The following is a 21,228-nucleotide window of genomic DNA, read 5'->3' as shown; positions in this document are numbered from 1 at the left end:
AAGGATTCCATAGGCCATAGGAGAGCTCCCTGCTGCTTCGTCCCCGTCTTTCTCCACACTGAGATGGTAATACTGGCTGTGAGCTAAGGGAGGCAAGCAGTAAGGCCCAGCAGACTCATTGGAATCTACCATGTCCGAGTCTCCAGATGTTTCTGAGGATGGGACAAGGTTCCCGTGGACCCCCGGCATGTGGAAGGAGGCTGGGATCTCATTGCTCAACAATGAAGAAGAGGGAAACCCTGCTTCCGCAGACCTGTAAGACCTTAGTCTAGACCAGCGGTGGGCAAACTTTTTGACTCGAGGGCCACAATGGGTTCTTACACTGGACCGGAGGGCCGGAACAAAAGCATGGATGGAGTGTTTGTGTGAACTAATATAAATTCAAAGTAAACATCATTACATAAAAGGGTACGGTCTTTTTTTATTTTTTTTTTTAGTTTTATTCATTTCAAACGGGCCGGATTTGGCCCGCGGGCCGTAGTTTGCCCACGGCTGGTCTAGACTCAGGAAGAAAAACCCAACCCATTAAGCCAGTCTTGGGAATCCAAGTTACCTAGCAGCAGAAATAACTCTTGATCAATCTGTAGTGAGGGAAGCTAGAGAGAGGCTCCAAAACCCACACCCAGATCTCTGCAACCTTTCTCGAGGGAAAGGAAGAGATGGCTCCTAGTGCTCTGAACATTAAAGCCTGCTCCAAATCAGGAGGACCAGGCCATGTAGGGAAGGGCTGGAAGACCAGAAGGAGGCACTGAAGGTGGTTCCTTCTCCTCCTGCCCCTGGCTCACCTTTACTTTATTATCAAACACCTCCTGCCACACCACGTAGCCCTTGCCATAGGCAGAGACGATGTCAAGCAGCCTGAAGAGTAAAGAAAGTGTCTGCTCAGCTCCGACAGGCTCTAGGCTGCGGTACCAGTGATCTGGGGGTTGAGCCTAGCTAGGAGCCCATTCCTGATTAAGCAGTGTCTTCCCTACTTTGGAAATGACCACGCCAAACCTGAAAATATAGGACAAGAGACTCTTTTTCAGGGGCTCAGAGTTGTCAAGAAGGACCTGGCCCTGGTATGGTCACCCATATGGGGTGACCCAAGGGACCCTGCCCGCCCTCCTTCCTTTCTTTCTCACGTCTGGATGTAGAAGGACTCCAGCTGCTTGAAGTCATTACCAAAGCCTTTCTTCTTCATAAAGGCCTGGACATCTGGGTTGGACTTCCTAAATCCCAAGAGAAAATGAGGATTAATTCTTTCACCATCCAAAAGCCTTCCAAAGCTTGGGGATTAGTCACCTGGCTTCCCACAACCTCCTTTTTCACCTGAAATAATAATCAACTGAGGATTTCAGAGACCCAAAATATGGAAGGTGTGGCTGAACAAGGCTGTATTAAGGGGGCCATTGATACAGGCTGAGAAAGTTTGAGCGTGGACCTGAACAGCTTTAAGTTCAAACTAAGAGAACACATATTGATCTCTCTGGACTGTGGCATGTAGCTCTCGAGGTCCTGACCTGGGGCTCTGGCACTCTGGATTCTGGCTTCCCTCTCTAACCTCCACCCTGGGCGTATATACTGTGTTTCCCCCTTACTATGTATTCTCTGTTCCAGTTGGCTACAAGTGTTGCTGCCACTCCCTTGCCCCACAATGTCTGTATTTTGCTCACATTTTCTCCTGGAAAGTTTTCCTCCTCTTCCATGTCTTGAAAAAACCAAACTACTTCCCCAGATCCAGCTCTAGTGCACACTTCTCAGAGAAGCCCCTCAACCTCTTTTGAGCTAAGTAGATCTGAGGATTTGGAACTTACAATTTAACACTGTCATCTATTAGTCTCAAATTCATTTGTGTCTTGCCTCTTCAACCAGACTATATTAAGCCTTCAAAAGCATAAATTATTTTTCCCTATCCAGGATTTTAACAAGACAATTCTGTACCTAGAGCTGGTTTTCCCATAAATATCTCAAAGATGTGACAAGAGGAAGGGAGAGTTTCACATTCACAGCCTTGCCAAAATCAGACAGGGCCTCTCTGTAGTTTAGAGGGGAAAGGCCCAAGACCTGAGCCATCTAGATTGAGACAGAATGCTGTCTCAGAGGTTAGTCCCTGAGCAGCACCTGAGATAGGTAGCCTGTCAGGGCCTAACCTCTATTCTGAGCAAGCAATTCATCAGGCTGAGAGGGGAATATCAAAGGGCTCATACCAGCAGGCGAAATCAACCTCATCTCCTCCAAGGTGAAGATAAAAATCCGGGAATACAGAGCTGACCTCCAAGAAAAATGTGTTCATGAACTCATAGGTACTGTTGAGAATGGGATTCACTGGTCCAAAGGTACCAGAGGGCTGAGACCCAGAGTAGCAAGGAGTCAATAATCCAGAGACACCTAAGGCAGTAGAGAACCCCACACAAATATCACAAATACATAGACTCCCATGCCCAGCCATAGATATAAGGACATTAAGTCACACTAAGTATAATAAACATTATACTCACACAGGTAGAAACACTCAGGGACTCAAAGACACTGGTAATCATGAGCGTTTAGTCACAATCAAAGAAATACACCTATATCCACAATCACAGACAGAGGGTGGTGTGTAGTCAAACTGTCAGCACACACACTCTTGCCTTGACACACTGCTTCCAGCAGGGGTCACCCTCACTCCCAAAGGCAGCTCTCATACTGCCTCTAGGAAAAGCAGAGAACCAATCCAGCCAAATAGGCAAAATCTTTCTTCCCACTCTAGAGCACCGCAATCTTCAAGGGATTCATTAAGACAAGGATACCTGAGAAGAATTTGCCCATATTTTAATAGTAAGAAGTGTTCTCCTTCGCCCAAAGTAAGTTCTGCCTAATTGCCAGGTGGAAGAGGTTGACAGAAAACATTCTTCCAGGAGAAGGCATGGCGCATCCAAGTGCTAATGCCCTAAAGCCCCAAGGAGGGGAGGACCAGTAGACTTCCTCCAACCCCTGAATTATTCTTACCTTGTCCCCAGGACAGAGTGTGGCCAGGAGTGTCAAATTCTGCCAATACACGGATCCCCCGAAGCCGTGCATATTCAATCACCTCCTTCACATCCTGTGCTGTGTAGATGTGTGTGGCAGGGTTGAAGGACCCCTGAAAGGCACAAGACATCATTAAGGATCTTATTTCCTGAAGGCTTATATATTAGTGGATACTAAAAATGCCTCCAGGACTCCCTGGATATCAGAAAATCTACCCACAGCCCTTTGGTATCAGGGACTATCTTCATAGAACTTATTCATAACTTCCCACAAGTTATCACATATATTGTTTTATTTGTGTGCCACAACACCAGTGGAGTGAACAAGGTAGGTATTATGCCCAGCTAACAGAATATAAACAAACAAACAAAAAGAAAATGAGACCAGAGAGATTATATCCTGAAGGTTACAGAGCAAATTTATGGCACAGCTTGGACTCAAACTCAGGTCTCCTGATTTCAAATCCAGTGCCCTTCCCACGTCAGTGTGTCCCTAAAACTGGCTAGGTAGGAGGAGAGCTAGTGTCCTTGCCATCGGCACCACAGCCAGGTTCAAACATCATCCCATAAACCTGGTTGGGGCGAAATCAAGACATACCTTTCTGGTGAGCTCTGGAAAAGCGAAGCTCTCGTATGGGAAGGAAGGGTCGTCGACCAGATGCCAGTGGAACACATTGAACTTATTGTATGCCATGGCATCCTGTAAGTCAGAGCATGCACTGTGAACTCACCAGATTTTCCAGACTCAGCCTCTAGCCTGGGAAGCTGGGCACACTGCCAGGCTGCTCCACACACCCTCAGCCAGCCCCAGCGTCCTGTTAAGTGTTAATAGGATCTATCAAACCTTCCCATCAGGGAGTGCCTGACATGGAGGGATGACCGGCATATTTCTTCTTTCCCCAGGGCACAGCCAAAGATGGCTGACAGAAACAGTGCCTCCTCTTTTTGAGATAATTTGTAGCTACACTGAGAGGAGGGTTGTAGTTATGTGGTCCCCTGGAGTCTTCTAAAAGCTCCCAAATACCCCGAAGACTAACACTTCCTCCTGCCATTTGTTCTGGGTATTAAACAAACAAGCAAGTAAATAAACAAACTGCTCCCAAACTGACCAGTATTTACCCAAATTGTGCGGTCTATTGTGAATTTAGTAGCCCCATAACCCATAAATCTCAGGAGCCAAGACTGATGGATGCCTCCACTCCTTTGATTCCATCAGAGGAGCAAAGGAAAAGACAGACACCTGAGTTGGATCAGCAACTGTCAGATAAGACTGCCCATCAAACTCAAGATAGTGAGAAACACCCCCAGTTACGGTTTTGGAACATCTCCTTCCTACGACCTTGTCGTAACTAAACTAAAGTTAGCTTTGCTGGTCAAAGAAGCCAATCCCAAAGCACCTTCTGCACCCCAGGAGACAGGCTGGACACTGGTCCATAGCAGCCACTGGGGTAGATTTAAATCACTCTTGTTATGTTTTTGAGTTTTAGAGCACATCATCCTTCACATTTTTCCGAGGAGTCCATAAAATTACTTATACTCTCTAACTCTTGAGGCATATGGCACCTGGGCTGTCCCCTGACCCATCACCCCAAAGAAGGCCTTAAGGCCTGGGTACCAGAGTGTCCAGGATGGTAGGCAGTGGGAGATAGTGCCGAGATGTGTCCAACAACAAGCCCCGGTGAGGGAAGCGAGGGAAGTCCTCAATCTCCGTCTTGTTGATAAAGAACTGTGTGGACCAAACAGTAAACATGTCAGGATTCAAAGGGAACTCACTATGGGGGGGAGGGGGGTTGGGTGAGGTGGGGGGATGAGGAAAAGTCTCCCAAGATCTCTGAAAAGCCACCCTGTGACCATGCTGCAGGGTGTCTCCCCACATGTCCCACCGCTCTACCCCAATGACCATAAGCAGGAACCTGCCCAGAGAGCAACTGCCCCAGGCTAGCCAAATACAGCTGTCCCACAACCTCAGCCTGTACGGTCTGCATTTTCACTATTAATACGCTGTTTTCTTCAGAGCGGTGTGTAAGTCTCAAGTCATCCTATATAATAAAAGGCTAATACGCAAATTTTCCCCTCAACTGGGAGTTCGACCAGATGGCAGGGCCAGCCAAGCAACTGCCCGCAGCCCCTCCCCCTGGCCTGCCCTCCCAATCTCCCCGCCCCCACCCCGATTGGGGGTCGGGCAGGCCAACCAACAATCGGGCAGGCTGGCTGGGCCCCACCCATGCACGAATTCATGCACGGGGCCTCTAGTTACTAAATAATGACTCCGAGGAACTAAATTACTGTGACTCCAAACAGGCCAAATCTACCGAACCAGTTTCCGCGCTGTACACTCTTGCTGGGGCCATTTCAAGCCTCCAGGACTTTGTCTTACAGCAAAGTAAGATTTCCAGGACTATGGACACTAGGAGCAAACCCAAGATTTAAAGGAGCCCTGTTAAGTGTTAATAGGATCTATCAAAAAGAGGGCCCACACTTACCGTGCCCTCAGGAGATCTCCAAACAAGCTGGCTAAAAGTCTCCAAACCTACAGGAAGTAAAGAGGCAGAATAAAGACTTTGGGAGGTGGGAAAAGGTGGATCCATTTGGAAGGTGCCCTGTGTGGCAGGGGATGACGTCGGGGAAACAAAGTTAAAGTGGTTGTAACGGAGGCTTGATGATTCTCAACACTATGAAAGGGGGATATTAGGAAGCCAGTATCAATTTTTACTCTATTTTATTTTGGAAGGTGGCTATGTAAGGGGCTTTAGTGCCCCTTCTAGAAACACATTAACCCTAAAAACCTACACCCCTCCTACACATATTTCCAAAGGTGTGAACTCACAAGGTTATTAAAAAGATGTGTGCTTGTAAGGACAGATGCAGGGATAGTCAACCTGCAAGAGGTTAAGGCTTTCCAAAGATAATACTCAGAAGAGCTAAGGGAGCTGAGAAAAAGAGTCCCCAGTTTGCTGCCCCTTCACATCTCCCAGACTGAACTGTGAAGACGAGATCATAAGCTTGATTTCCAAGATACCTGGGTCCACATCTGGACCTACAAGAAATCATCCCCCTTTCCTCCTCGGGGCTTGAGAAGAGACTCAGCTAAATGGGTCTGAGGTGTAGCAGGCAGCAGCCACCCAGTCGACAGGACACAGGCTCCTAGATTCTGGCTAGGCCCAAGGGCAGGCAAGTTGAGTCCAGAGCATTGTATATTCTCAACAGCTGGAGGCCCCACGAAGGAATCCCAGAGTCTCAAATTTTCAGAATGAGAGAATCCATGGTCACTCAGCACCTAATTTGAGGCAGACTGCTAGGATACTGTTTGGCTTTCCTCCACTCTGACTCTGATGCCCAGCGCTCTGGAGTCCCAGATTTCCCCTAACTGACCAAAGTAATCATTAGCATTTGCACAAAAGGTACAAGAGGGCGGAAAGGGAGTTGGCATGCTGTTTCTCCAAAACATAGGAGAGGGGAGAGGCGAGGAAAAGGAATAAAGACAAACCAAACCCAGGTTTGGAATTCTGTGAGAATGTCCCTCATCCTTTACTAGCAGATGTTTTAACAAAAGTAGAGGTATTTGGCTAAGTCTGTATCTAGGGACCAATTCCTTTTCAGTAAACCAAGAGGAAGGGCATTTTTTTTTAACATTTATTTCTTTGATATAGTTTTCCTTTTTATAAAACCTGGCCAACTGTGTATCTTTAATGCGAGCTGGACAGGCAGTGTTTGTGGTAGAGTTGCCCCTCTCCTCAGCTACCTGGCCCCACTGGCACCCTGAACAGCAGCCTGCAGGGTCTCCCATTGTTTCCCCAGAGCACCCGCCCGGGGGAGCTGCTGCCACTCACAGGTAAAACCCATCAACTTCCAGGGAAAGCTGAAGGAGAACACTCTTTTCCAGGGGGATGGGGGAACATGCCACTTGCCCTCTACAAAGAAAGCTTCTTAAAATGCAGGTATGCGGGTAGTCGCTGCTTCCCCAGTCCTGTCCTCCCACCCCACCAATGCCAACTGTCCCACATCACTGCCGGTCTCTCTCCCAGCATCAGCCCCACCTTGTTACCTCGAAGAGCTCCCCAGACGGTCTCAGACAGAAGGAAACACTGCTCATTGTTTATGGTCAGGGTGTCTGGAATGACAGAAATGACCCAACGTGGTTAAAGAATTCTACTCTCAGATTACATACCACATGTTCTGTACAAATCCTTGGATTAAAAGACAACAGCAAGATCACTTTCTTTTTCTTTCAAAGAGGAGACATTCCCAGAGCAGGGCAATTGCAGGCGGCCAGGCTGGAGCCAGAGTCGAAGGGTGGTTACCTAGGGGCTCTGTAGACCCTAGGAGATGACACATGACGAGGGTCAGGCTAGAGCAGAGTCCTCCACAAGCCAACACCTGCTTGAGGGTCAGTTTCTCCCCCAAGAAACATGAACTCCTGCCAGCCTTTAGCTGGAAGTATGAAGTCACCTGCTGGCAAAGGGAACAGTGATGCTCGGGGGGGCGGGGGGGGGTGAGTCCAGGGTTCTGATGTTCACAAAGACTTTGTAACCACCCTCCTTTCCCCAGGCTTCAGCTACCTCATCCAAGAATGTGAGGAAGAAGCCAAGACTTGAATTTCACTTTGGAGACTGAGAAGTGCCCAAATGCTGCTGATCAGGAAAGACAGGAGGCAGTTACAGGACTGCCTCATCTCAATTCAAATGACCAAAACTCCTCCTCTTTACTATGTAGGATCTCTTAGACAATATCAGCAAAGTATACACATATTCCTAAAATGGCAAAAGAATTATGCTCAGTCCAGAAGGTAGGCGTACTCTGGGACTCAGTGAACAGCCAGTGTGACCGTCCAGTCAGCCTGCAGACACTGGTTAGAGGGCATAGGAAAAACTCACCGTTTATGGCTCTGGGCACTTAGTCCTCGCAGGCATGGATAGCTCCAGGCCTAGCCTCAGCAGTTTAAGCCAGGCCACCCAGAGCTCCAGCTCCAGACAAGTGCTTGCTCTTCTAGAATGGGAACAGGGTACTTACAATTCTCCACTGACTCCAAAGAAGGAAGCTGCTCACATCCAGGAGTGACTACAAGGATAACCAGTGACTGCTTCTCCAATGTTTGCTGTTCTCCTGCAAGGACAGTGTAACTTAATGTGGCTGACCTGCCATCTGAGGCAGCAGGCAAAACCAAAGACCAAAGGAGGGTTCCTAGCTCTAGTCCCTTCAGTTTGCCTGCCTGTGGCAAGAGGGGAGGCAGAGCAGGGCATGCACCCTTGGCACATGCGCTGCCTAGTCACTTGTGTGACTTTCATTTTGGTTGCGCTCCCCTCTCTCCCCAGTGACCCACCCTGACCATGTATGAATGATCTGGGGTCAGCCCTTTGTAACCAGGACTATAGATTTCTGGCTTACTACAGTCTAAAGACACAGTTTTAAGGCCCTAGCAACTGCTTTGAAACTAGAGGCAGCTCTAGAGCACTGCTACTCAAAGTATGGTCTGTGGGTCAGCTGCTGATCTGTACACTGTGTTACTGGTTGGTCACCAGACAGGAAGCTTACATGATGCCAGAATGTAAATCAATGATGTCAGAACAAACACACTGTTAGTTCTAACATTTTTTTCATAGCAAGGTCTTGATGAAGGGAACAGTTTCACATTCTGGTATGTATGCTTCCCATCTCATTGCAGACTGGCACTTGACGTAGCACTGCTCTCGAAGGCTCCAGATGAAGACTTTCCAACCTTGTAAGATGGGAGCTAATGGGAGCAGATGAAGACAAGGGGATCTCCTATGCAAAGGAGGCCTGAGATGATCCAGCTGGTGTCCCAGCAACGGCATATGGTCATCAGCCCATTCTGCTTCCTTCCCTCCTCTTCTCTACCCAGGTTCTTTCCCAACAGTGGAAAGCCACGTAGTCTGAGCCCAACATGCTATCGCATAGAGTCTGACAAACCCAGTATACGCTGAAAAAAAGACAAAATTCCAATGCTGTCTCTTCTCACCCTCCTACTAGTTCTTCTCTGTGACCTTCAGTACAATTGTGATTGCACTGTCCCAAGCCTGAGCCTCAACCAGTTAACTGCCACGCGTCCAAAATGGAAACCATCCTTGTGTCTATAGATGCTTATGGCATACAGAAGGTCAATGAACTCTCTCTCTCTCTCTCTCTCTCTCTCTCTCTCTCTCTCTCTCTCTCTCTCTCTCTCTCTCTCTCTCTCTCTCTCTCTCCTTTCTGGGGCCACATGCATTCCCACTGGCACCGCAACATCTATGATTCCTACGGGACTACATAGCCAGGGACAGAATGGCCTGGCAGAGGCAGGGAGAGAGAATCCAGAACCAAGTTGGAATACCAAATGTTATTTGTCTCTAGACAGAAGGAACCCAAGAGCCTTGAACCATCTCAGGGAAAGCTTGCTCACCCCTCCAGAGCATGACCACCTGGCTGCATCTGAGCTCTCTGGTATGCCAAGAAGGAACAATAAGGGGCCCTTTCCAACCATCCTGAACGAAAAGATTCTCTTCCCTCCCAGTGAACAGCCTGTATCCTCACTCTAATACCTACCTAAACTCTGCAGGGAAAAGGGAATTTGAGGTTACCCTGGGCCAGGCCAACTCACAACTCCATTTTAAACCCTAAAAACTCAACCCCATAAACACAGAAGGACAATCAGGCTTTCAGGGCCGGGACCAATCTCAAAGGAGGACTCAACTGAGAGGTGGTGGTGAAGAAACTATAAAAGATTATTCCTCCTTAAACTATGCCTTCATCCTGTACCTCCTTGTCCCCACTCTGTCACATATCTCAGAGCCTCAATATCACTATGTGGAGAGTGCATCTGCCTATCTATCCAGGCAGCCTTCCCAAGGAGGGCAAAGTCATTACTTTAGTATTAATCCTCTGAATCTCACTCAAGCTACCAAACAGGAGAAATCACAAATAATCTGTATGCAACTTCCATGGTCACTGTCCCAGGGACAAGAGAGGCTATACAAACGCCAGGTTTATCTGAATTATTACTTGAAGACAAGAAAACAACTAATTTTTCTTGTTGTTGCTCTATCTTATTTTTTTAAAACACATCTGCACTCTACTCTCTAAATCCATAGTCATTTAACACAGTTCCTCATGTTGTGGTGACCCCCAACCATAAAATTATTTTCATTGCTACTTCATAACTATAATTTTGCTACTGTTATGAATCATAATGTAAATATCTGATATGCAGGATGTATTTTCATGGTTACAAATTGAACATAATTAAAGCATAGTGATTAATCACAAAAACAATATGTAATTATATATGTGTTTTCCGATGGTCTTAGGCGACCCCTGTGAAAGGGGTCACGACCCACAGGTTGAGAACCACTGTCCTAACCTTTCATATCACTGGTTATGTGATTCAAACCCTCCCCTGGCAGACTCCTATATAGGAGGAACAAGAGAGCCAGAAAATAGCCTTATACAACTCCCATACAACTTTCTTAGGCATTAAACCCTCAGGACAATGAGGTTCTGGCCCTCATCAAATAATCTCAGGAACAAAGCCTCTGTCTGTTGACCACAGAGATAGAGTTTTGGCCACACTAGAGATAACATCTAGACCTCAGTTGTGTTTCAGCTCCAGGCCCAGAAAAGCAGCAAGGCCAACAGGGGTGCCATCATGGCTGACAGCAGGATCAGCTGTGATGTCTAATGACCCCCTGTCATGGTACTGACCAATCAGTGGAGACCACGACCCTAATAGGACACACCTGGAAAAACTGATGAGCTCCTCTGCCTTTAAAACCCTTCAGATTAAGAACCCAGCATGGCCTTGGCCAGTATGGCTCAGATGTTAGAGTGTCGGCCTGCTTATCGAAGGGGTCACAGATTCCTCCTCTTCCTCTTCCCCTCCTTTCCTCCCTCCTCCTCCTCTTCTTCCTCTCTTCCCTCAAGGTATATACCTTTGCTTTCTTTCTCCCTTGGCTTAGGAAACACTGCTCTCTCTTGGTTTTCCTTCTAACTTCTTGAATATGCTTCATCATTCTTCTTTTTTTCACCAATGTCTATGTGTTGGTGTTCCCCAAGTCATAGACTACTCTTTTTCTCCTCAGTTATGCTCTCTCTGGACAATCCCATCCACTCCCACATAGGCTGATGACTTTTTTTTTTTTTATTGCTTAAAGTATTACAAAGGGTATTACATGTGTCCTTTTATTCCCCCGCCCTTGACAGTCCCCTAGCCTCCCCTACCCCCCAGTGTCTTATGTCCATTGGTTATGCTTATATGCATGCATACAAGTCCTTCAGTTGATCTCTTACCCCCCTCCCTCCTGCCCCCCAACCCTCCCCGGCCTTCCCGCTGCAGTTTGACAATCTGTTTGAGGCAGCTCTGCCTCTGTATCTATTATTGTTCAAAAGTTTATAATGGTCTCTATTATCCATGAATGAGTGAGATCATGTGGTATTTTTCCTTCATTGACTGGCTTATTTCACTTAGCATAATGCTCTCCAGTTCCATCCATGCCGTTGCAAATGGTAAGAGTTCCTTCCTTTTTACAGCAGCATAGTATTCCATCATGTAGATGTACCACAGTTTTCTAATCCATTCATCTACTGATGGGCACTTAGGCTGTTTCCAGATCTTAGCTATGGTGAATTGTGCTGCTATGAACATAGGGGTGCATATATCCTTTCTGATTGGTGTCTCTGGTTTCTTGGGATATATTCCTAGGAGTGGGATCACAGGGTCAAATGGGAGTTCCATTTTCAGTTTTTTGAGGAAACTCCATACTGTCTTCCATAGTGGCTGCACCAGTCTGCATTCCCACCAGCAGTGCACGAGTGTTCCTTTTTCTCAACATCCTCTCCAGCACTTGTCGTTTGTTGATCTGTTGATGATAGCCATTCTGACAGGTGTGAGATGGTACCTCATTGTTGTTTTGATTTGCATCTCTCGGATGATTAGTGACGGCTGATGACTCTTAAACCTTAATTTGTATGCCAACCCTCCTGAAGCTCTAGACCAGTGGTTCTCAACCTTCCTAATGCCATGACCCTTTAGTACAGTTCCTCATGCTGTGGTGACCCTAAATTGAACATAATTAAAGCATAGTGATTAATCACGAAAACAATATGTAATTATATATGTGTTTTCCGATGGTCTTAGGCGACCCCTGTGAAAGGGTCGTTCGACCACCAAAGGGGTTGCTACCCACAGGTCGAGAACCGCTGCTCTAGACTCATACACCTCTGCTCAAATGTCTCAAAAGCACCTCGAATCTTAAATACAAAACTGAACCAACTCTTCATTCCTTTTCCTGGCTGATCATCTCTCTCAGTTTGAGAACAGCACCATCTATTAAATCAATAGATCATAAACCCAGACCATAAACCTCCTCCTCCCCCTACCTTTTTAAGTAGATCTCGTTAATTCATTCAATATTTACTGTCTGTCTACTATGTATCAAACACTGTGTTAAGCACTGAAATTACAACTGTGGAAAAGAAAGATCCAATTAAGTCTTATAACTACAAATCCTTATTATCACAACATCATCACCATCTTCCCATTTCCATTGGTCAATGCCTTAATTCAGCCTCTCATAAATTCTCACCTGGATGACTATAAAAAAATCTCCCAGGTGGTCTTTCCCTGCCTCCATGTATACCCCATTTCAATCTACTATCCTTTGTGATTTTTTTTATTTTTTTTAATTAAATCTTTATTGTTCAGATTATTACATTTGTTCCTCTTTTTTTCCCCCCCATAACTCCCCTCCTCCCAGTTCCTGCCCCACCCTCCGCCCTCACTCCCCACCCACTGTCCTCATCCATAGGTGCACGATTTTTGTCCAGTCTCTTCCCGAATCTCCCACACCCCTTCCCACCCCCCCCCCAAGAATAGTCAGTCCATTCCCTTTCTATGTCCCTGATTCTATTATAATCACCAGTTCATTCTGTTCATCAGATTATTTATTCACTTGATTCTTAGATTCACTTGTTGATAGATGCATATTTATTGTTCATAATTTGTATCTTTACCTTTTTCTTCCTCTTCCTCTTCTTAAAGGATACCTTTCAGCATTTCATATAATCCTGGTTTGGTGGTGATGAACTCCTTTAGCTTTTCCTTATCTGTGAAGCTCTTTATCTGACCTTCAATTCTGAATGATAGCTTTGCTGGATAAAGTAATCTTGGTTGTAGGTTCTTGGCATTCATCACTTTGAATATTTCTTGCCACTCCCTTCTGGCCTGCAAAGTTTCTGTTGAGAAATCAGCTGACAGTCGTATGGGTATTCCCTTGTAGGTAACTGAGTTTCTTTCTCTTGCTGTTTTTAAGATTCTCTCTTTATCTTTTGCTCTTGGCATTTTAATTATGATGTGTCTTGGTGTGGTCCACTTTGGATTCCTTTTGTTTGGGGTTCTCTGCGCTTCTTGGACCTGTAAGTCCATTTCTTTCACCAGGTGGGGGAAGTTTTCTGTCATTATTTCTTCAAATAGGTTTTCAATATCTTGCTCTCTCTCATCTTCTGGCACCCCTATAATTCGGATGTTGGTACGCTTGAAGGTGTCCCAGAGGCTCCTTACACTATCCTCGCATTTTTGGATTCTTTTTTCATTTTGCTTTTCCGGTTGGGTGTTTTTTGCTTCCTCGCATTTCAAATCATTGACTTGATTCTTGCGCTCCTCTGGTCTGCTGTCGGGAGTCTGTATAATATTCGTTATTTCAGTCCGTGTATGCTTAATTTCTAGTTGGTTCCCCAATATAAGATCGAGGGTCTCATTAGTTTTCTTGTAGATCTCATTAAGTTTATCGGCGGCTTCTAAACAGTTCTTGAGAGACCTTAAAAGTGTGGTTCTGAACTCTATATCTTCCATTGACAATTTTGTCCTGTTTCTTTGTCTCCGCATTTTGTTATGCTTCCTTGGTGCACCCCCTAGTGGTCTTTGTTCGCAGTCTTATAGTTAAATCTTGATTGTTGTAGCTAATTCCAGGGAGGGTTTGACCTCCAGGCCAAGTGGCTATGAGAATCAGCTGTGTCAGCAGTGAGAGAACTTCTGTCCTCTAGGGAGGTGCCAATCTAGCCTTTGCCTGAGGCTATCCGGCAAATGCCTCTGTGCAGGGCTTGGGCGGAGCGGGTCGCACAGGATCAATAGGGTGGGCTGGAGAGAGCAGTTATGGCGGCTCTCAGTCCTGTCCCCAGGGGCTCTGCCTCTCTGAGTCCCAGCACCCGCTGCAAAACTCAGAGAGAAAGCTGCACTCGCTCTGACCGAAGCCAGACAGTCCCGCTTCTCCCGTTTGAGTCTGGGTCCCTAAAGACTCGCCTGTATCTGGAGCTCAGAGTCTGCGACTCCCTCCCGATTGAAAACAACAACCGTGCCCTCCGCCGCCAGCTCGCTCCGCGCACTCCGCACCTCAGAATTTGACTTCAGCACTGCACCTCCTCTGAGTGTCCGTATGCGTTTCTCTTTCCTCCTAGTTGTAGGACTTCCACTCAGCCAGCGTTCCTGTGGTTCTGGGTGATGTCCCTTCCGTTTTTTGGTTTCACTTTTGAAGTAGTTGTTCAAAGCAGCAAACTCCGGCGTTAACCTATGCCGCCATCTTGGTTCTCCCCTTTGTGATCTTTTAATATGAAAATGAGATTATGACAATCTCTGCTCAAAGTCCTCCAATGGCTCCCATAGCTTTCAGGATAAAGTACAGAATCCACTGGATGACAGTAAGAACTCCAGCCGTGTCTTTCTCTGTTGTAGAAACTCTGTATAGAAACTCTCACAGTAGCACAATGAACTCTTTACAGAACCCTGAATACCCCCAATTTTCTCCATACTTTTCTTTGCACACATTGCTTTTTCCAATTGAAACAAATTTGCATTGCTTCCACATCTCACCTGATTAAGAAACAGCGCTGGTTTTCCTTTTATAAAGCTTTGCTATTAGCCCCCCTCCCTTTCCTAAGAGACCGTCCTATGTGATCACGAATCAATACATACATACATTTTCATGACATTTATCTTAATATACGTTGTTTGTCCATTTCCTCACTGAGGCTGTGAGTTCCTCAACAGCAGGGACCAATCTCAGAGTCTTTGTATTCCCAGTACCTGACACAATAAATATTTCCTGAAAATAATGAATGATGCTAGAATTTAAAAATGCATACTTAATGTTATCTATGCATAATGATTATGCTACATGATAATCAGGTATAAATGACAGACAGTTAATGTAGAGATTGCTTTTATACACCCAAACCTAGTATTTTGGGACTGGGGTGCAGATGGTAAGAAGATACACAGGCATACAGAAAGTACCTTTTTAGACACTGCTCTGAAAAGGGGTCCTAAATCTAAAGATTCATGACTTTTCACTTTTCTGGACAGAACAACTCATTGCTACATTAGGTTATCTGGAAACTCTGTCTTTACCTCAATGCACAATAGCCTCTCCTTCCACCAGCCCTTCTCCTCCCTCAATCAAAACATTTCTAACGTATCAATGTGTTTAATTCATAGAATCTTAGCAGCATGGAGAAAACACATTCATTTTGGTTATAAATTGGCATTTGGTTTGGTTTCTGGAGCGGAAACTAGGAAAGTCAACCCAGCCTTTGGCACCTTCCCACTCTTTCAGGTCTACCCAGCCCTATATGTCCTTGTACTTGCCTAGGCTGGTGCCAATGTTACTGGTTCTCCACGTCCACTTTGTCCCCCTCCCTCTAACCCCTTTATATACATAACATCCAGGCTTCCTTTCCGGATACTCAACCTAATAAAAACCCTTGAAATAATTCATTTCCCACTCATTTTTTTATTCCAACCAAAATATATTGAGCACTTACTGTGCATCAGGAACTATGCTAGGTGCTGGGCAGTTAAAAAGAAAAACAAGCCCTGGTCCCTGCCCTTGAGGAGCTCACAGTCTAGTGGGAGAGACAAATACAAACAACAGTTACAAAACAGCGTGATAAGGACTACAGTAGATATTATAGCTATCTCCAAAAAGGGAAGCAGGCTTAACCTTGGAGGGAACCTCTGCCCAGGAACCTTGAACCCCGAGTTGGTGTTTGCCAGGCCATCAAGAGGGGATGAGGTACTCCAAAGCCTGGGAAGCAGTTAGTGCAAAAGTACACTGGTGTGGGTAGGGAAAGAGGCAAGGCCACCCCTGTCAAACTTCTTATCCCAGTAAAGCAGGAGTCTGAGAAGCCAGCTGCCTGAGCCTGGAGCCCCTCCATAGTGCTGCTGAATTCAGTTTGGACCATGGTGCATCCTCCCGAGTCCCAAGATTGTGCATCCTCCAGAGACGTCTAATTCCTACGCAGAAGTGCAACTGGTCCAGACCACAGATGAATCCTGGATGCTCTTCCTTCCGTCTTCTTTTGTAAGTTGTAGTTAAAAGTTTTCTTTTCCCCTCTACTTTTAAAACTTGATGCATTCTCCTCCTCTTCCCCTATGACCCCATTGAAAACATCTCCCTATAATTATACACTCCAAGAGATAACCTGGTTAACATATTGCACAGTGTTTCAATTTTTGAAAAGACAAAGATTATTAATTTTTAAAACAAAAAGAGAGCCTAATACATATTAGTAACTTTTTTTCCACTTACAAAAATGATCTGCAAATCTTTTAATATCAACATATATAAATCTACATCACTTGTAGATGCTGAATAGAATCCCATTTTTGAGATCCACTTCAAAGATTTAAAGTCCTAACTTCTCTCCTCTTTGTTGACATCTGGACATTGAAGTTTTTGACATTATAAACAACATCTAGTAAATAGTTGTGTGTATCCTTTTTAAAAAGTGTTTGTGAGAGATTTCTGTAGGAAAATTCCTAGAGGTGAAAATGTTAAGCCAAAGATATGAAAGATTTTTGTTTTGATACTGCCAAATTACTCTTCCAAAATTATTGCACTGATTTATATCTGAACCAACATATGTGGGCCCATCTCTTCAAATCCTTCCAAAACTAGACTGTCTCAATGCTTTTTCATTAGGGCCAGCCTGATAAATATATCATTTTAAAATTTGTATTTCTTTAATAATGAATAAATTTGAGCACTGCTTTGCATTTACTGGCTGTATTCTTTGTACTTTTTTTGGTTAATTTTCTTTTATTGATTTGTAAAGGTCTTCCTAGATTTTAAACTTGTCTTCTAAGGTTGCAAATATTCACTCTATTTTGACTTTCTTTCTTTCTTTCTTTCTTTCTTTCTTTCTTTCTTTCATTCATTCATTCATTCATTCATTTATTCATTCATTCATTCATTCATGTTCATTTTCACCTGAGGATGTTTTTTCATTGGTTTTCAAAGAGAATGGAAAGGAGGGAGAGAGGGAAGAGGAAAGACAGACAGAGAGAAACATCAATGTGAGAGAGACACATAGATTGGTTGCCTCCCGTCCGTGCCCTAACCAGGGCTGAGGACAAACCCACAACCCAGGTAATCAAACCCGGGATCCTTCTGTGCAACGGCCAACACTATCACTGAGCCACACCGGCTAGGGCATGACTTTTATTTTTTAATCTTATGGGTTATTTTACTTTACTTTTATACAGTAAAATCTGTTCATTTCTTCCTTTATGGTTTCCTTTATTTGCTGGCTTAGCAAGTCCTCCTCTACCCCTAGGAGTATATGAATAGTCTCCTTTATTTCCTTCTAATATTTTTATGGCATACCTTTTATCTTTAGATCTTTAACCCACCTGGAATTTCCTTTTGTGATTGATATGAGGTAAAGATTTAATTTTTTTCTAAATGGATAATAAGCCATCCCTACCCATTTATTGACGAATCTAGCTTTTCACTTTTAATTGGAAATTCACCCTTTATCACATATTAAGTTCTCATGTATATATGAACTCTTATTTATTTCTGGAACTTATTTTCTTGGCAACCTTACAGGCAGGGAAATCTACCATGTCATATTTCTATCACCTTTTGTCACTCTGCCCAATATATAATTGCCTCTGCTCATTTTTGGACCCACACTCCCATTCCTGTAAGTGTTTGCTCTCCTCCACAAACCACCTGCACTACATGTCACCCATTCCCACAAACCTTCTAGAATCTTGTTCCATGGTTATTTAACTATCAAATTATTAGTCTTTTCTACTTCCTCCTTAACAGAAGTTGGCTCTCCTAGGAATGCTGCCTCTCCTACAAGTCATTCTGAGGCAGCTCCTTCTCAATCCTCGGGTTGGGATCTGGGGTTGCTGTCAGGCCTTTTAGCATCAAGTGAAAACAAAATAGAACAAAATAAAAACGCGCCTGACGTGTGGCTCAATAGTTGAGCATCATCCTATGAACCAGGAGGTAACGGTTCAATTTCGGGTACGGGCATATGCCTGGGTTGTGGGTTCAATCCCCAGTAGAGGGCGTGCAGGAGGCAGCCGTCAATGATCCGCTCTCATGATTAATGTGCCTATATCTCCCTCTCCCTTCCTCTCTGAAATCAATAATGTATTAAAAAAACAAATCACAAAAAAATGCTCTTCTGTGGCTCATGCCATCCAGCTGTAAAATCTTGAGCCTCTCCTTGTCACAACAGCCTGCAACTTCCTGGTTACTTCTTTATTTACCCAAGACTTTGGATCTTCCTCCCCATCCTAAAGCTTGCTATTATCCCAGATAATTTTAATACTCAAGAGGAAGAACTAACCCACATTCTGGCTTAGGAGTTATCCAACACCTTTTTCCTCCTCACCCCCACCCCCACATGGTCATCTTTTGGAAATTCTTGTCCCCTGGAAGTGCTCCAACTCATTCTCTCAAGCTTCAGTACCATGTAGCTGTTTGCTAGAAACTAGACACCTCACACTTAACAGGTCCAAAATCAAACTTACTTTTTATTATTCTCACCCCACTTCTAGCCTCTTAATCAGTATCTGTCTCTTTTCATTCCATCCTTCCTCCCTTCCCTTCCTCTCCTGCTGTTTTCCATCTTTGTCAATGGCAGCAGAAGACATTCAAATTGCTACATCATAAATCTGGAGTGTTTCTCAGATGATTTGCGTCTACTTCTCTAGCTTCAGAAACTGCTGGCTCACCCTGGAAATGTGTGCTTCAACCATACTGACCTCGAGTTCCTTGAATATGGCATGAAAGCTTCTTTCCTGAAGGCTTTTCCCACATGCAGTTCTTTTTATGTGGATTACTACGTCCACCTCCACCAACTCCTACTTTCAGATCTGATTAGACAGCTCTTTATGGAAGCCTCTCAAATGTACCTACAAATGCACACACACACTTGGGTCAGGTGCTCCCAAAGCACATTGTACCTCAATTATCAGCAAAAATCACACTTCTTTGTATGTCTGAATTCCCACTTCCAGAGACTGTAAATTCTTTAAGGAGGGGGGCAGTTCAATTAATATTCTTTGGACCAGAGCTACTGAAAAACTATAGTTGCTTAAAATCCTACTGGTACTAAGATAGATGGAAGGAAAGAAGCCAGCCAGAAATACTACCGGAATATTGATAATGATGGGCCAGGTATCAAAATATTCATAGCCTGAGTGCTATCAATTAAATAATTAGATGTTAGAAGTAATTAACACTAGAGTGTGATTCAAATCGCTATTTGGTATAATACTTGATGAAGACACTTACGAGTCGATTGCCCCACAATTGTACAGTAAAAAGAGCACAATATCTGCAGACAACAGGCCTGACTGGAATTTTTGCTCTGCTCCTGCCAACTGTAACCCTGGACATGTCATTCAGCCTCTGTGAGGCTCAGTTCTGAAGGATGGAGATAATACCAACCTCATAGAATTGTTATGAAGATCAAGGGCATAGTATACAGCAAGTGCCAAACATTCAACAAATGCTAGTTTCTTTCCATTTTCTACTTCCATTTTCCCCATAGGTCAGGGGCTGGGGGCCTTGTGGGATAACCATACCATTAGCAGCAACTTCCCCAAGGGCATTTCATGAACTTCTTTCAGAGGCCTGAAGGCTCCATGACTGTGTGATGCCACCTTGTATAACAAACAGGCTGACACTCAACATGTAAGAGGAACATAAGCTTGGAACTCTGAATCTGCTTCAAACTAGGACTGTGGCCCCAGTCAAAAGATCAAAGCTACTAATGTGGGATCCCAGTACTGGTTACCATCAGGACAAAGTCAAACAGGACAGAATTAAAAACTTTTCATCCAGTGTACCTGGTAAGCCATTTCCCTTGCTCCCATTCCAAAGCTTTACAAAAGGGGAAGCTGCTTACTGACACCTGAGCTGGCAAATGCCCAAATTTCTACACCTGAGCACACATGTCCAAAGCAAAGAGCTCTACACTATAGCCAAACCCCAACTAACCTCAAATGTGGCCACAATGGTAGCACACCACTATTGGCTGGAAATCAGGATTGAGTGCATTTCAGGAAGCTCCCAGGGGTTGCCAATCGGTGGTCCACAGACCACTGGTGGTCCGTGAGGTCCAAAAGGTTGGCGACCACTGGTTAAGCAATAACAGAAGCTTAAAACAGAAGCAAAGGAAATGAAAGAGAGAAGTTCCTGACTCAATAATGGATCTTATTAGCTAGAACCAGGAATAGAGAAGAGAAGCAAATCCGTTTCTCTATGACAATGAACTACAGACCATAAACCTTAAGGCAGATCACAGAAAACCATTCCACAAAAACCTATCTCACGTCTACAGACACAACCTCCTCTCTTCAGCTGACCTTGCTGTCAGTGCCCCCACAAAGTGGGAGGAAGGTCCTAATTAATCCAACTGGTTAAACCTCTTGATGGTGCACACTGACTCTACTCTTATCACTTATTTCCAGGGCCAGTAGGGGAAATTTACAAAAACGCAGAAACATAACAGTGACCTTCTTCATTTCTAAAAGAAGAATTGGTTAGGCAATAAAACTTTCCTTCTGTATAATCAACGGGAAAAGGATTAGTTTTATTCCTTTAACAGGCTAATATATTGACAATGAGCCCCAGAAAGAGGCTGTATAGCTATAAGAAGAAGAAGAAGAAGAAGAAGAAGAAGAAGAAGAAGAAAAAAAGCCTAAACCTGCTATTAGAAACAAAAACAAACCAAAAAAAGAAGGTACCAACAGGCAAAACTCTACAATGCCCTGCTTCACTCGTTTGGTGGGTGAAAGAAGAGCAGGAGGGACACCACTGAGACTGACTTTTTATTTTTGTTTTTTAAAAAAAATCACTGAATTCTTCCTTCTACTTACATGTAAAGGCATTCATCACTATCTCCTTGTTATCTTCAGAAATGTTTGGAATATAGGCAGATTATT

At 44.5% G+C, this 21,228-nt stretch overlaps 1 protein-coding gene across 1 annotated transcript in view; it reads right to left on the bottom strand.

Moving 5' to 3' along the window:
• The window catches only part of HEXA (hexosaminidase subunit alpha), a 35,600-nt gene that overhangs the window by 2,897 nt on the left and 11,475 nt on the right, over positions 1–21,228 (bottom strand). Inside the window, exons 2-10 of the mRNA XM_059657962.1 lie at positions 8,004–8,096; positions 7,039–7,104; positions 5,477–5,523; positions 4,609–4,719; positions 3,592–3,693; positions 2,974–3,106; positions 2,190–2,370; positions 1,125–1,211; positions 786–858 (exon numbers count right to left, since the gene is read on the bottom strand). Coding sequence (XP_059513945.1) covers positions 786–858; positions 1,125–1,211; positions 2,190–2,370; positions 2,974–3,106; positions 3,592–3,693; positions 4,609–4,719; positions 5,477–5,523; positions 7,039–7,104; positions 8,004–8,096 — 893 coding nt within the window. The remainder of the gene's footprint in view (positions 1–785; positions 859–1,124; positions 1,212–2,189; positions 2,371–2,973; positions 3,107–3,591; positions 3,694–4,608; positions 4,720–5,476; positions 5,524–7,038; positions 7,105–8,003; positions 8,097–21,228) is intronic.

Source organism: Myotis daubentonii, chromosome 1, assembly GCF_963259705.1.
Source record: "Myotis daubentonii chromosome 1, mMyoDau2.1, whole genome shotgun sequence".
NCBI classification, from domain to species: Eukaryota; Metazoa; Chordata; class Mammalia; order Chiroptera; family Vespertilionidae; genus Myotis; species Myotis daubentonii.
This window is presented reverse-complemented; position numbering and strand designations above follow the sequence as displayed.